Source organism: Xenopus tropicalis, chromosome 7 (assembly GCF_000004195.4).
Source record: "Xenopus tropicalis strain Nigerian chromosome 7, UCB_Xtro_10.0, whole genome shotgun sequence".
Classification (NCBI taxonomy): Eukaryota; Metazoa; Chordata; class Amphibia; order Anura; family Pipidae; genus Xenopus; species Xenopus tropicalis.
The window spans coordinates 121,850,105-121,865,816 of record NC_030683.2 but is presented as its reverse complement, the minus strand read 5'-3'; the positions used below and the strand labels follow the sequence as shown (position 1 = coordinate 121,865,816).

The window sequence follows — 15,712 nt, the reverse complement described above, 5'->3', positions numbered from 1 at the left end:
CTGTTCTGCCCCCAATAAGGGGTAATTATATCTTAGTTGGGATCAAGTACAGGTACTGTTTTATTATTACAGAGAAAAGGGAATCATTTAACCATTAAATAAACCCAATAGGACTGTTCTGCCCCAATAAGGGGTAATTATATCTTAGTTGGGAGTCCGACAACCTGGTTCTTGACAGGGAGTTTGAACCTTTGTAGTACCGGGGCCTGGGGACGGGCGCCTATAAACAAAAAACGAGAAACATATAAACACCGGTTCATTTTCCTCTCTCCTTACAGAGTTAACCTGACTGCACGTTGAAGGCACCAATCCATCTGGGATGTATTGGCTAAAACTTAATGCTTAAGTCATTTTATTGGTAGAGATTTATGGCAGGTAATGATACCTTTTAATGGACCCACAAGAAAGTTCTATATAAATTACTTTACAAATGGAAAGGGATGAGACGCAGCTGGTTTCCCGGGTGTATATTGTGCTCAAAGCCTCTGTGATATTTTTATTTGGTGGGTGTAACCGAGGTCTTCAGCCTTCTTGGAATTTAACAATTTTGTACAATGCTGATATTTCCTGATAGCAGAGAAAATTAATGTGAATTTCATCAACATAAACAGTCAGCACTAGCCAATGAGAACGCCCACATGAATTTGATTAAAGCTCAGGGGAAAAGGGACTCAGGCAGGACAATCGCACTCCATATTCCAGATATCACTGTGGCAAAACATATACAGAGCTAATGGGACATTGTATATAACTCTACTTAATATAGAGAGAGGTCCTGGGTTCACTGACAACACTCTCCATATGATACAGACATCTGTTCTATATGGGGCTAGCCATATTCTTCATTTCCCAGGGTGCCACAGCCATATGACCTGTGCTCTGATAAACTTCACTCACACTTTACTGCTGCGCTGCAAGTTGGAGTGATATCCCCCCCCCCCTCCCAGCAGCCGATCAGCAGAACAATGGGAAGGGAGCAAGATAGCAGCTCCCAGTAGGTATCAGAATAGCACTCAATAGTAAGAAATCCAAGTCCGGCTTGGGACTCCTCCAGTCACATGGGAGTAGGAGAAACAATAGGTTAGCTGAAAGCAGTTCTAATGTGTAGCGCTGGCTCCTTCTGAAAGCTCAGACTCAGGCACACTTTACTGCTGCGCTGCAAGTTGGAGTGATATCGCCCCCTCACCCCCAGCAGCCGATCAGCAGAACAATGGGAAGGGAGCAAGATAGCAGCTCCCAGTAGGTATCAGAATAGCACTCAATAGTAAGAAATCCAAGTCCGGCTTGGGACTCCTCCAGTTACATGGGAGTAGGAGAAACAATAGGTTAGCTGAAAGCAGTTCTAATGTGTAGCGCTGGCTGAAAGCTCAGACTCAGGCACAAGGCACTGAGATGGCGCCTACACACCAATATTACAGCTACAAATACATTTTCCAGGTTACAAAAATTGGTCACATAGGTTGGCAAGGTTGGAATGCCCCAACATGATACCAGGAGAGGTACCCTAGTTCCTTCCACTGAGATTAGTGAGGAGGTTCAACTAGTGATAAGCAAATCTGTTCCATTTCGCTTTGCATAAGAATTCTCAAAACAGCGAAAAATTTGAGAAATGCGGCTATCACAACTTTTTTGACACATGCAACTTTTTTTTTTTTTTTTACATGTTTGTGACTTATTTGATGAGACTGCAACTTTTTCCACACTTGATGACTTTTTGTTGCAGTGAATTTTTGTGGCAGTTTCACGGAAAATGGAAAAATTTGCCAATGGCAAAATGCGGAGTTTTGCAACAAATCCATGCCTGCCAAAAAAATTCACTCATCACTAGTGATGGGCGAAATGTTTCGCCAGGCATGGATTCACGGAAAAATTTGCCTCGCGTGTCCAGAAATTGTCGCAAGAATAGTCGCGGGCGTCAAAAGAATAGTCGCACGTCCAAATTGTCACAAGACATTTTCTCCGTTTCGCGAATTTTTCTCCATTTCGCGAATTTTTAACCGTTTCACGAATCTTTTGAAAGATTCGCAAATTTGTTGGCGATAAATTTTATCGTTAAAAATAGACGCAAAAATTAGCACGCGATTCACTACAGTATTACCGCGTGTGTTAAGTCGCGTATCACATGCGTTATTTTTCGCGCAACCACATGCGTTAGTTTTAAAATTTGCCTCGCATCCAAAAATTGTTGCAAGAATAGTGGCGGGTCCAAAAATTGTCGCAAGAATAGTCGCGGGCGTCAAAAGAACAGTCATATGTCCAAATTGTCGCAGGACATTTTCTCCGTTTCGCACATTTTTCTCCGTTTCGTGAATTTTTCACCTTTTCGAGAATCTTTTGAAAGATTCGCCAATTTATTGGCGAAGCGAAACGGGACAGATTCGTTCATCACTACTCATCCCTAGGTGGCATCTGAGCAGTCGTGGGTGTAGGGTTGCTACCTCTGTCGGCTTTCTTAGCTGGCAGGGGGTGACGTCATGGGGGTGGGGAAGAGGTGGCCCGTGACGTTGCGGGCGGAGAGGAGGTGGGCCTTGTCATCAAAGGGGCGGGGCTGCAGTGAGCGGCTATTGCCCAAACGTCGAGTCAATGTTAGTGAGTCCTGCCTTGTTTTCCTAATTTGGGAAACTGGGCAGGAGGTTTTGACCTGGACAACCCTACCGAAAACTCAGGCTTTCCGGGTCAAAATCAGACAGGTGGCAACCCCAACATGGGAGGCAGCAGTTGAGCTCATGCCCACCGGGGGGCCCAACCCTCCCGAGCCCCACACTGCAGATCAGTGCCTTAGCTTGAACGTCGCAGCATTTCTCTGCAGAACACAATGGAACTATGTAAATAACAATAATAATCAGGATCTGAAGGCTTCTCAAGAATGCCAGGATTCACAGCGGGTTTAATTGCCACGGATTAGTAGTATTCCCTCATTACTAACGACTGCTGTTCATTTACACCAGACATTGCTTCACTATTGCTCCACTTTTTAAAGTCTAATTTCAGTCAATAAACCCTAACGAAGGCTCAGTTAAAGCAGATTGTAGAGCGCAGCTTTCTGTTATCAGCAGCCATTGAGGAGTCTACTGACTGTTTCCTAAAGGATGAGGTTTTATTATGACTAATATTTTCATATATCAAAATAACTGGTATATAAATTATATTAGCACATGTATTAATGGGTCATGTGATACATGAGAGCATTGTTGATAACTGATACACGTATAGGACCCGTTATCCAGAAAGCTTGGGACCAAGGGTATTCCGGATAAGTGGTCTTTCCATAATTTGGATCTTCATACCTTAAGTCTACTAAAAAAATCAATAAAAGATTAATTAAACCCAATAGGGCTGTTCTGCCCCCAATAAGGGGTAATTATATCTTAGTTGGGATCAAGTACAGGTACTGTTTTATTATTACAGAGAAAAGGGAATCATTTAACCATGAAATAAACCCAATAGGGCTGTTCTGCCCCCAATAAGGGGTAATTATATCTTAGTTGGGATCAAGTACAGGTACTGTTTTATTATTACAGAGAAAAGGGAATCATTTAACCATGAAATAAACCCAATAGGGCTGTTCTGCCCCAATAGGGGGTAATTATATCTTAGTTGGGATCAAGTACAGGTACTGTTTTATTATTACAGAGAAAAGGGAATCATTTAACCATTAAATAAACCCAATAGGGCTGTTCTGCCCCCAATAAGGGGTAATTATATCTTAGTTGGGATCAAGTACAGGTACTGTTTTATTATTACAGAGAAAAGGGAATCATTTAACCATGAAATAAACCCAATAGGGCTGTTCTGCCCCAATAGGGGGTAATTATATCTTAGTTGGGATCAAGTACAGGTACTGTTTTATTATTACAGAGAAAAGGGAATCATTTAACCATGAAATAAACCCAATAGGGCTGTTCTGCCCCAATAAGGGGTAATTATATCTTAGTTGGGATCAAGTACAGGTACTGTTTTATTATTACAGAGAAAAGGAAATCAGTTTTAAAATCCTGTATTATTTGATTAAAATGGAGTCTATGGGAGACAGGCTTTCCGTAATTCAGAGCTTTCTGGATAATGGGTTTCTGGATAAGGGATCCCATACCTGGGCTTTTGTTTTTGTTGTATACAGTAAGTTTCGTGATAATTTAATATAGGCTTTCGAATATCTATTTTTATATTATAATTGATAGGTCTTTATGGACCAGACCTTTTTAGATTAAAATTCAGTATATAGTCATATGAAGAATATGTATTAATCAATAATTTATTCTCTTCTGATGGAAATATTAAGAGGCAAATGAAGTATTATATTCCCTGCTGCTTCTGACTTCAACGAGGCCTCTCTTGCCTTACTTATCTGCCTCCTATAATGGAGCCATAATCCCCTTTCGAGTAGTCTGAAGTGGGTGGGATCTAACAATGAAAAGGGTCACAACCTTATGTCATTGGCTGGCTAGGCATTTGAAATTGACTGAACATGAACAAAGTGGGATTATAGGGGTTATTATTAAATAAAAGCCTCTGTGATAGTGTACGGTGGCAACCAGAGCAACGAGGCTGCAAGAGACAGAAAAAGACTTTATACATGAAACAAAGTTCAATAGACACAATTCATTTGTCCCTCTCCCTTAATGATTATTCCATATTGGAATTGGGGATACCAGAAGGAAATAACTAAACCGAAATGTGCAACACAATTAGTAATGAGAATTCAGTAGCTCCATTAAGAAGGGAGGCTGGGAAAAGAGAATTTGTTTTTCCCCCCAATGTAATATTTTACCGTTTTACTGTATTTTAATGTTTATTTGTAAACACGGGGTGCAAAATGTACTGTATTGTAGGGAAAAGCACTGCATTGTGGGTAAAACCATGGCAGATTATGTCCGAAATTGCTCACTATTCTTTAGACGTGTGTTGTGTGTTTCAACACAGCCCGCAGTAAAACTATGGTTGTACTGGGCGAATAGAGTGTTTTTTAGGTGCAAAGTAGGGGTTTACAGGTTTAGTAGCCGTAACAAGTAGCTGCTACTCGTAGATCTGTGTGTTTTCACCCCTAAAAGTTAATTTTAAGGTGAACAGCTCCTTTATGGTGGTTACCCATTATATCAACACTATTTTTCTGTTTCCTTGAATCAAGTGAGGGATTACTGGTGGAACTGGTGTCTCCCTGAATTCTCTGGATCAGCCAGGGCTCAAATACTCATGTGTTTCTGGTTATGTGCATCTAACTCCTGAGCCACTGGAGGCACTTTGGGCTTTTTTCCATCTCGTAATCATGACTCTTTATAATCCTGTGCCTGACTATTACACCTTGCTTGGTCATTTTCTGTGATTTTGCCTCCTGTCCTGGTCCCTGCCTTCCGAGGTTCCGTTCCTGGTCCCTGCCTTCCGAGGTTCCATTCCTGGTCCCTGCCTTCCGAGGTTCCGTTCCTGGTCCCTGCCTTCCGAGGTTCCGTTCCTGGTCCCTGCCTTCTGAGGTTCTGTTCAGAGTCCCTGCCTTCTGAGGTTCTGTTCAGAGTCCCTGCCTTCTGAGGTTCTGTTCCTGGTCCCTGCCTTCTGAGGTTCCATTCTTGGTCCCTGTCTTCCGAGGTTCCGTTCCTGGTCCCTGCATTCTGAGGTTCCATTCCTGGTCCCTGCCTTCTGAGGTTCTGTTCAGAGTCCCTGCCGTCCGAGGTTCCATTCCTGGTCCCTGCATTCTGAGGTTCCATTCCTGGTCCCTGCCTTCTGAGGTTCTGTTCAGAGTCCCTGCCGTCCGAGGTTCCATTCCTGGTCCCTGCCTTCTGAGGTTCTGTTCAGAGTCCCTGCCTTCCGAGGTTCCATTCCTGCTCCCTGCCTTCCGAGGTTCCATTCTTGGTCCCTGCCTTCCGAGGTTCCATTCTTGGTCCCTGCCTTCCGAGGTTCTGCTCCTGGTCCCTGTCTTCTGAGGTTCTGTTCCATGATCCTAGCCTTGTTCCTCGTTCCTGGTCCCTTCTTGTCCTATTCTTTGGATTCCCCCGGTACTGACCCTTGGCCTGTCCACAACTTTGTTCATTGCTGCCAGCCCTGACTTTCAGCCTCATTCTGGATTGTGCCGATTTCTACTATTCAAGTCTGTATTTCAGTTATGTGCACTGTTACTAATCACTTTGTTAATTAAAGTTCTCTTCCATTGATCATCATGGCCTTTGATATCAGTTCCATGGTATATGGTTACACTCTGGGTTACCCAGTCTTTACCAGCATCTCCCCAGGGAGATTGTGACACCGATGTAAGATGGACGTCAATTAATGGAGTCAGATGGAGATTGAGTGATGGAAGAGAAAGAGCTGGTTTGTCTGATTTAAAAGGACATTTAAGACAAAGGGAATAATAAGGTCAAGATAAAAGAGTGTAGGCTGAAATGATATTAATACTCTAGTAGAAAACAAAGACCACCACACTCACAGACTCATCTCAGGGACATTTAAACCTGAACTTTATGTTGGCAAGATTCTCCCAGACACAACGTGGCAAGATCATGTAGCTAAAGGCCTGACAAAGTGAATGAGGTTAATGCGTCGGTGTTATAGCTCGGCAGAAGGGAGTTTAGAGCTGTGAATAAAAAGGGACAAGCAGGAAACGTGGAGCTGATTAGTGTTACAGAGTTATTGTAATGAGAGTGATGTACGGCACGGGGGTGTTACTGGGTTACACAAGTGCCTCACAGATGTTGGCTCAACAAACAGGAGGAAATAACCACAGTCAGATGGAGGGGAATTGTTGCACAATAATATCAGGAGACTGCAGTGAGAAAGAGTAACACAATAAGAAAAGAACCAGAAATGGTAGGAAAATGGCAAAAGAGAGAGCCAATCTCTCTATAAACAAAGCTCATTTCTCTAGCTTGGGGCATAATAATAATGTTTTGGGACAAAACGAATTGGTTTTGTTCTGAAACAAACATAAAATAAAGCTTGTCAACCATCCATGGATTTTTGTCTTGAAGGGGTTATAAACCCAACCATAAGGCTGTCCCACCGCGCCCCCTGCACGTTGGCGACAAACATAATTGTAGATGCAAGAAAATTCACCAGTGAGAATTCTACTGACATTATAAATGCAAGAGAAGTGACCAATGGGAATGCCGATTACCAGGTCTATGTCAGCCATCTTGCAAATGCTACTGTGCCACTTTAGCGTCATTATATGGCACAGGAATCAGACATGGGGATAAAGGGACAGACTTGTTCAGTGCTGGGAAACTTATTGCTTCCAACTCCAACTGAAGGAACAGAGAACATGGTGGATTTACACAGATCAGATGGGTTTCTCACTGGAGGATTCTACAGCTCCCAGCATTCCATAACCTTGATAATATGCTACATTATTCTGAGATTTGTAGCCCAGTAAAGCGTCGTTGGGCACAGATCCCCCTTAAAATTAATGCCACGATACAATCTGCCTTGTGGACACAAGGTCACTTATAAACATTACTCAAGGTAACTTTTTAGTTGCCCACAAAGCCAACTCTAAAACAACTGAAAAAAGGGTGTTTGGACCAAATGCATCATTAAAACTCCCTCCGTCTCTATATTAGAAGTGATATTGGCTCAGTTTGCTTCTCAAGGAATAGTGATGATTTCTCCAGAGACTCTCATAGACTCTCTTTCCATCTCAATGGTATCTGTCAGTGAATAGACCCATCCCCATGTACAAAAAACTGCTTGTGTCCTAAATCATTATTCAGTAAACAAGAAAATAAACCACAGGGGATTACCCATAAGCACTTCTGGTTGGTTTGTTTCATGGCTTTTTTGTAGAAGGTGCTTAATCATTACTTACCAAGCCACACATAGCACACTGTATGTTCTTCAGTCACGTAGCCAGGGCTTACTGTGGGGAGGTTCTTGGATTAAGCCTGACCTGGGCACCAAGCTGTGGTGCTGAAATGGTGCATAGGTTTAGCATGGCCCATGGTTTTTAGCTGAAGGCACCAAGCTGTGCTATAATCTGCTGAATCTATTTGCCATTCCAACACCAAATTCCACATCTACCTGCGAGCAAGCTTTGGTGACCAGGTAGGGCAAAAATCCAATTCAAAATCCAAATCCAATTCAAAACAAATTCATGTGAATCCAATGAAACCAAGTGGGCACCCACAGGGTAGAATATTTGTAGGCTTTCAGTCCCGAGCTGCCACCCAAACTTCCATTACAATATTCAGCCAGTGGAAGTTCCACTCCCCTTGTTCTGCCCAATGGTCTATAAGAGGCTTAAGGGACATGTAAAGTATATTTCACTGGGGGTGGGGGGGGGTGAACAATGGCACTATCCAGCAGAAAAACCTTGCTAAGTGCTGAGCCGGCATTTTACTTACCTTTCTTACTGGCTTCCCTTACAAAAATCCATATTCACTCTAGCACAGTAGAATTAACCCAGAATATCTACTATACTGCACATCGGCAGAAGCCAAGCACCAATGGATAGAAGATTGAAGTCACAAAGATACCAACACAGTGCTTAGGTAGATTTTTCATGGGCCGGTACAGTTTTCTTCTAACATGAGCACCGGCCCAATAAAAAGCTTAGTGATCTAAATACACTTTACATGTCCTTTACAATATTGAGCCCCCTAATCCCACAACCTCTAAATCCTAATGGAACCTCAAGTTAGAGTTGGGTTTCCAACATAACCCAATCAACTAAATGAAAGGTTGGCTTACATCAGTGATCCCCAACCAGTGGCTCCCCAACCCCTTGGATGTTGCTCTCAGTGCCCCCAAACCAGGTAGTTATTTTTGAATTCCTGACTTGGGGGCAAGTTTAGGTTGAATAAAAACAAGATTTCCTACCAAATAAAGCCCCCTGTAAGCTGATAGGGTGCATAGAGGCTGCCTAATAGCCAATCACAGCCCTTATTTGGCTCCTCCATGAACTTTTATGGTGCTTGTGTTGCTCCCCAAGTCTTTTTACATTTGACTCACGAGTAAGAAAGGTTGGGGTCCCCTGGCTTACCTGATAACCCCCCCAATGGTAATAATAGCACTACCCTTAGTTATTTACAGTGAGCAGGTAACTTACAGATGGAACACCCATGCCAAACCACACTGCCTGTACATACAGATAGTGACTTCTAAGTTTCACGCTCATTGTAATTCATCCATCATATTAAGCGCAAGCCTCCCGGAGCGATCCAAATGAATGCTGGTTGTCACAGTAACCCACAAATTGCACCGTTATCATTCCCCATAACTTCTTGGCAAAGCTCGCCTTCACATGCGCCAGGATTCCTAATAACTCTCCGTTGCTCAGAAATGCAATTTCTATGGTGTTTGATAAGGAGAAGAAGCTGTATACAATGCCGCATGGTGTCAGGCCTAACTGCCCATTCGCACACTAGGTTTGGGGGGATTAATATATCTTTTGTAGATGTGGTCTCTTTGTGAACTTGCGCTAGACATCTGAGAGGGCATCATGGAACACTAAGAGGGATTAAGACTATTGAAGGGAATTTGCTGCCCATTTAGCAGAGTTTATCAGGGACAGGTAGCCTAAGGAGACGAAATAAACAGCTTGGATACCTGTATTCCCAGACATTGCCTGGCCGAGTCAGGAGGTTGTGGGACAGAAGTCAGAGCATGATGGTGTATGCAGCATTTATTTCTTCTTTCATTGGAAATTAGAATTGGCCCATTGTATGAGAAGAACCGGCATTTGAATCATATTTCCTCTGTACTGTAATACTAATGCACAAACGAAGAGCTCTCCACTGTAGCAACTGGTTGATAAAGGCTTTGCTAAATAATAGTGGCCTACTGAACTTGAGGGACCCAGCGGGATGTCATGTCTCCTTTAGAGCTGGGATAATAAATTCTTCATTTAGATCAGGTATGCCCAACCTTTTATACCTGTGAGCCACATTCAAATGGAAAAAGTGCTGGGGAGCAACACAAGCATGTAAAAAAGTCCTGGAGGTGCCAATAAGAGCTATAATTGGCTATTTGGTAGCCCCTATGTGGACTGGCAGCCTACAGAAGGCTCTCTTTGGCTTTACACTGGGTTTTATGCAACCAAAACTTGCCTCCAAGCCAGAAATTCAAAAATAACTCCCTGGTTTGGGGGCACTGAGAGCAACATCCAAGGGGTTGGGGAGCAACATGTTACTCACGAGCCACTGGTTGGGGATCACTGATTTAGATCTTTCTAGGGTTTAGAGCTCTCTTTAAGGATAACAGTAGGCAAACTTGTTACACTTGGGGCTAGTTATGGTAGGGAAAGTCTACCAAGAGCTGGGCTATCAGGCTCAGTGGGAGTACCTTTAAGCATTCTTTTGTTTACTAGGTTTAAGAGGTTGTAAACCCAACCATAACGCTGTCCCACTGTCCAAAACTAGGGTTTTGCTATAGAAGTTGTCAAAAAACATAATTATATATGCAAGGAAATTAACCACTGAGCATTCTACTGAGCAACCATCTCATTATAAGTGCAAGAGAAGTGACCAATGAGAATGCTGATTCCCAGCACTGTGTCAGGCCCCTTGCTGGTATCTTACATATAGAGATAATGATGGCATTTTCCCGTCATTATATGGCACAGGAATCAGACATGGGGATAAAGGGACAGACTTGTTCAGTGCTGGGAAACTGTGCTTATTGCTCCCAACTCCAATTGCAGGAACAGAGAACAGGGAGCCGGATTTACTCACATCAGCTGGGATTCTCATTGGGGGATTTCTTGCATTTTAATGGGGATTTGGGGGAAAGTTTTATTGTGCAATATTGCTTTAAGAATACAACCCTGCTGTTGCTGGACTACAGCTCCCAGCATGCCTCACCCTTCATTATATGTTACGTTATGGTGGGATTTGTAAAAGGTTGGCTACCTGGGGATGATTATGACCCTAAGTGTGATCCACAAATGTCTATATACTGTTCTAGATAATATTTTACTGTAAGTAAGAAAAGAAGGAGAGAGGAACGGAGCTACGGGTATCACAGGGTAAAGCCAAGAAAAAAAAATGCCCAATAAAGAAGGGAACCAAAACTGGTTGCAACAGATACACCACATGATATAAGTAGGATTACTAAAACCCCGCGGCTTCCAACTGCCTGAATAGGCATTTTTAAGGCAAGGAACCAGAACAAACAGTGGGTGGGTTGGTATGGAGAAATGAACTATAAAAGCCCATCACAGAGTTCAGAGATACCAGGGATCAAACGGGGTCATTGTGCTTTATAGTTATCAGCAGCGGCCGAAATACTGAAATCGTTTTGGCAGGAATATGCTAGAACTGAACAAATCTCAATAATGGCTGCGGCTAAACTTAGTTAAGTGAAATCACAGACACATTGTATTCCAGTTTTACATGCACTTTCCAATGAATGAACATGATTACATTGGGGGTTGGGGCCATATGGTGCAAATAATCTGGGTGCCCATGCCCACAACCCTTCACTGGTATTAACTAAAATCCCTATACTCACCTCTGCAAAAACATATGGAGGAAAATCCCCCACCCACTATTATTATTAACATTTATTTATAAAGCGCCAACATATCCCGCAGCGCTGTACAATAAGTGGGTTACATACATTGGACATACAGAGTAACATATAAAGCAATCAGTAACCGATACAAGAGGTGAAGAGAGCCCTGCCCAAAAGAGCTTACACTCTATACTATTAATGTTGTTTCTAGTTTTCAAGATATTAGCAGCTTTGTATGTCTAATATAATTAGTCTTTATGTCTTGCTCCTATAGGCTTCTGCTTGCTCCCCCTGCCCCAAGGGCTTTAGATGTTCATTTTCTTTAAGAGTAAAGTAGGAAAATGTGTTCCACAAGGGACTAGTCAAGGTAGGTAGTGATGAGCGAATTTTTTCGCCAGTCATGGATTTGCAGCGAATTTCTGCATCTCACCATGCGAAATTTCAGTGGAAATTTGCCGCAGAAAAATTTGTTGCGCGTAAATAAAATTTTGTCGCGTGTCAAATTGGCACGGTCATGTCAAATTGGGCATGGGTGACAAAAAAGACGCGGGCAACAAAAAAAATGCACGACAAATGCGTTTCGCAAATTTTATGGTGAAGCGAAACGGGAGAGATTCGCTCATGGCTAGTGATGAGCGAATTTTTTCGCCAGGCATGGATTCGCAGGGAATTTCCGTATTTTGCCATTGGTGAATTGTTTTGCGAAACTTCTGTGAAAATTCACAGCGGAAAAATTAGTTACACGGAATTTATTTTTGTCACGTAGCAAATTGGGCGCGGCCCCGTCAAAAAGGGTGCGGTCACGTCAAATCGAACATGGTCGCATCAAAATTCGATGTGGCTGTGTCAAAATTCGTCACGAGCGACAAAAAATAGACGCGGGAGACAAAAAAAATGACAGATTTGCTTATCACTACTCATCACTAATGGTAGGGGGTAACTAGCAAGGTCAAGGCTGTCAAGCCCAGTGAAAGTAACTTTCAATGTACCTTTGTTGTCTAGGTTACGATTAATTAGACAACAGGGGTCATTTACAACCACATGTTCAACCTGCAAAGTAATTCAAGGAGACGCATGCTCATAAAGGGGAGTTGTGTCCGACAAACAACGTTGCGTTGGTGCTTTGATGTGTAACGGACACAATTGGGCTGAAAATGTTCTAAATTGGGATTGTCATTTCGAATTATGGTGCCCCTATTGAACCTGGATTCTGTGGGAAGCCTGGAGATACCTCCACCTTTAAGGCGGCAGTATCCATAGTTCCCCTCCCTCAGTAGGCGCAGTTGTGCATGATGTGGAACAGAAGGCAGGATGGATGCACCTTGTGTTACGGCACCCTGTGTTACGGCACCCTGTGTTACGGCACCCTGTGTTACGGCACCCTGTGTTACTGCACGCTGTGTTACGGCACCCTGTGTTACTGCACCCTGTGTTACGGCACCTTGTGTTACGGCACCCTGTGTTACAGCACCCTGTGTTACTGCACCCTGTGTTACTGCACCCTGTGTTACTGCACCTTGTGTTACGGCACCCTGTGTTACTGCACCTTGTGTAACGGCACCTTGTGTTACAGCACCCTGTGTTACTGCACCTTGTGTTATGGCACCTTGTGTAACGGCACCTTGTGTTACAGCACCCTGTGTTACTGCATCCTGTGTTACTGCACCTTATGTTATGGCACCTTGTGTTACGGCACCCTGTGTTACGGCACCCTGTGTTACTGCACCCTGTGTTACGGCACCCTGTGTTACTGCACCCTGTGTTACTGCACCTTGTGTAACGGCACCTTGTGTTACAGCACCCTGTGTTACTGCACCCTGTGTTACGGCACCCTGTGTTACTGCACCTTGTGTTACGGCACCCTGTGTTACTGCACCTTGTGTAACGGCACCTTGTGTTACAGCACCCTGTGTTACTGCACCCTGTGTTACTGCACCTTGTGTTATGGCACCTTGTGTAACGGCACCTTGTGTTACAGCACCCTGTGTTACGGCACCTTGTGTTACTGCACCCTGTGTTACTGCACCCTGTGTTACGGCACCCTGTGTTACTGCACCTTGTGTTACTGCACCCTGTGTTACTGCACCCTGTGTTACTGCACCCTGTGTTACGGCACCCTGTGTTACGTCACCCTGTGTTACGGCACCCTGTGTTACTGCACCTTGTGTTACTGCACCTTGTGTTACTGCACCCTGTGTTACGGCACCCTGTGTTACGGCACCCTGTGTTACGGCACCTTGTGTTACTGCACCTTGTGTTACTGCACCTTGTGTTACTGCACCCTGTGTTACTGCACCCTGTGTTACTGCACCCTGTGTTACGGCACCTTGTGTTACTGCACCTTGTGTTACTGCACCTTGTGTTACGGCACCCTGTGTTACGTCACCCTGTGTTACGGCACCTTGTGTTACTGCACCTTGTGTTACTGCACCTTGTGTTACTGCACCTTGTGTTACTGCACCCTGTGTTACGGCACCCTGTGTTACTGCACCTTGTGTTACTGCACCTTGTGTTATGGCACCCTGTGTTACCATGCAGAAGTGCAAGGGGCAGCGTTGTTAGGAAGCTAATCCATTGCTGTATTTATCACAAGATAGCATTGGTCATGTAAGAGAATGCTGTATACTGACATCCAGGGTTTTAGCCATTCAGAGCATTGGGTTGGATCCAAAATAACAAGAAAGGTGCAGTGTTGGGGCTGTGTCCCTGGGGATGACTGTGGGCCTAAGGCACATGATAAAGGGCAAGATAACAGGAAGGAATTTGACTGGTGGGCAAATAACATGAAATGCGGTGGGTAAATGGTAGATATGAGCAGTAAAGAAGGGAAATGAACTGCTTGCAACAGATTACACGTCAGATATGAGTAGGATTAATACAACTCTGTGGGCTCTAAACACTTGAATAGGCAGAAATGGAAATATTTTCACTTTTTTTTAGGGAAGGGACCAGATAAGAACACATGGTGGGTGGGAGGATCTTGAGAAATACATTATGAAAGCACTTGACGTTTGCAGGAACTTTATAGGAAAGAAACCAGTAATCAAATGGGGCCTTTTACCCCATGTACAAAGCCAGGTCCATGGAGAAGTGTTTTTCAGAGAAGAACCCAACTGGCCTGTACTGAACCCAACATCAACCCAACTAATTCCTGTGGGATCAAGTGGAACCTACTGTGACTCAGGCCTGGTCTCCATAATCAGTTTCCAAATGCTTGTGGCTTAACGAAGCAAATCCCACCAATAATATTCCGACACCTAGTGGAAACCTTCCCAGAAGAGTAGTGGATCCTAAAGGAGAAGACCATCTTTATGAATACCCTGAGATGTTGGACAGACAGGTGTCCACATACTTCTGGCCAGATAACGTATATATCTTGAGGAATGTCCCAGTGGGGATTGCTGAATATGATTTTTGTCAAAGAGTCCCTTAGTAACTGGTCATGTTTTACATATACAGGTATGGGACCTGTTATCCAGAATGCTTGGGACCAAGGGTGTTCCGGATAAGGGGTCTTTCCGTAATTTAGATCTTCATACGTAAAGTCTATTAAAAAATCAATAAAACATTAATTAAACCCAATAGAGTTATTTTGCATCCAGTAAGGATTAATTATATCTTAGTTGGGATCAAGTACAGGTACTGTTTTATTATTACAGAGAAAAGGGAATCATTTAACCATTAAATAAACCCAATAGGGCTGTTCTGCCCCCAATAAGGGGTAATTATATCTTAGTTGGGATCAAGTGCAGGTACTGTTTTATTATTACAGAGAAAAGGGAATCATTTAACCATGAAATAAACCCAATAGGGCTGTTCTGCCCCAATAAGGGGTAATTATATCTTAGTTGGGATCAAGTGCAGGTACTGTTTTATTATTACAGAGAAAAGGGAATCATTTAACCATGAAATAAACCCAATAGGGCTGTTCTGCCCCAATAAGGGGTAATTATATCTTAGTTGGGATCAAGTACAGGTACTGTTTTATTATTACAGAGAAAAGGGAATCATTTAACCATGAAATAAACCCAATAGGGCTGTTCTGCCCCAATAAGGGGTAATTATATCTTAGTTGGGATCAAGTACATGTACTGTTTTATTATTACAGAGAAAAGGGAATCATTTAACCATGAAATAAACCCAATAGGGCTGTTCTGCCCCCAATAAGGGGTAATTATATCTTAGTTGGGATCAAGTGCAGGTACTGTTTTATTATTACAGAGAAAAGGGAATCATTTAACCATGAAATAAACCCAATAGGGCTGTTCTGCCCCAATAA

At 43.2% G+C, this 15,712-nt stretch overlaps 1 protein-coding gene across 1 annotated transcript; it reads left to right on the top strand.

The window, feature by feature from the left end:
* The first annotated feature begins 12,725 nt into the window (after positions 1–12,725).
* LOC116412393 (keratin-associated protein 9-1-like) lies at positions 12,726–14,003 on the top strand. Its single transcript, XM_031906565.1, has one exon. It carries the CDS (start codon positions 12,726–12,728, stop codon positions 14,001–14,003), a length of 1,278 nt encoding a protein of 425 aa, XP_031762425.1.
* Positions 14,004–15,712: the final 1,709 nt, after the last annotated feature.

What these genes read in the sequence shown, in the direction of transcription:
- LOC116412393 (XM_031906565.1), top strand. Translation starts at nt 12,726, where the DNA reads ATGTGGAACAGAAGGCAGGATGGATGCACCTTGTGTTACGGCACCCTG.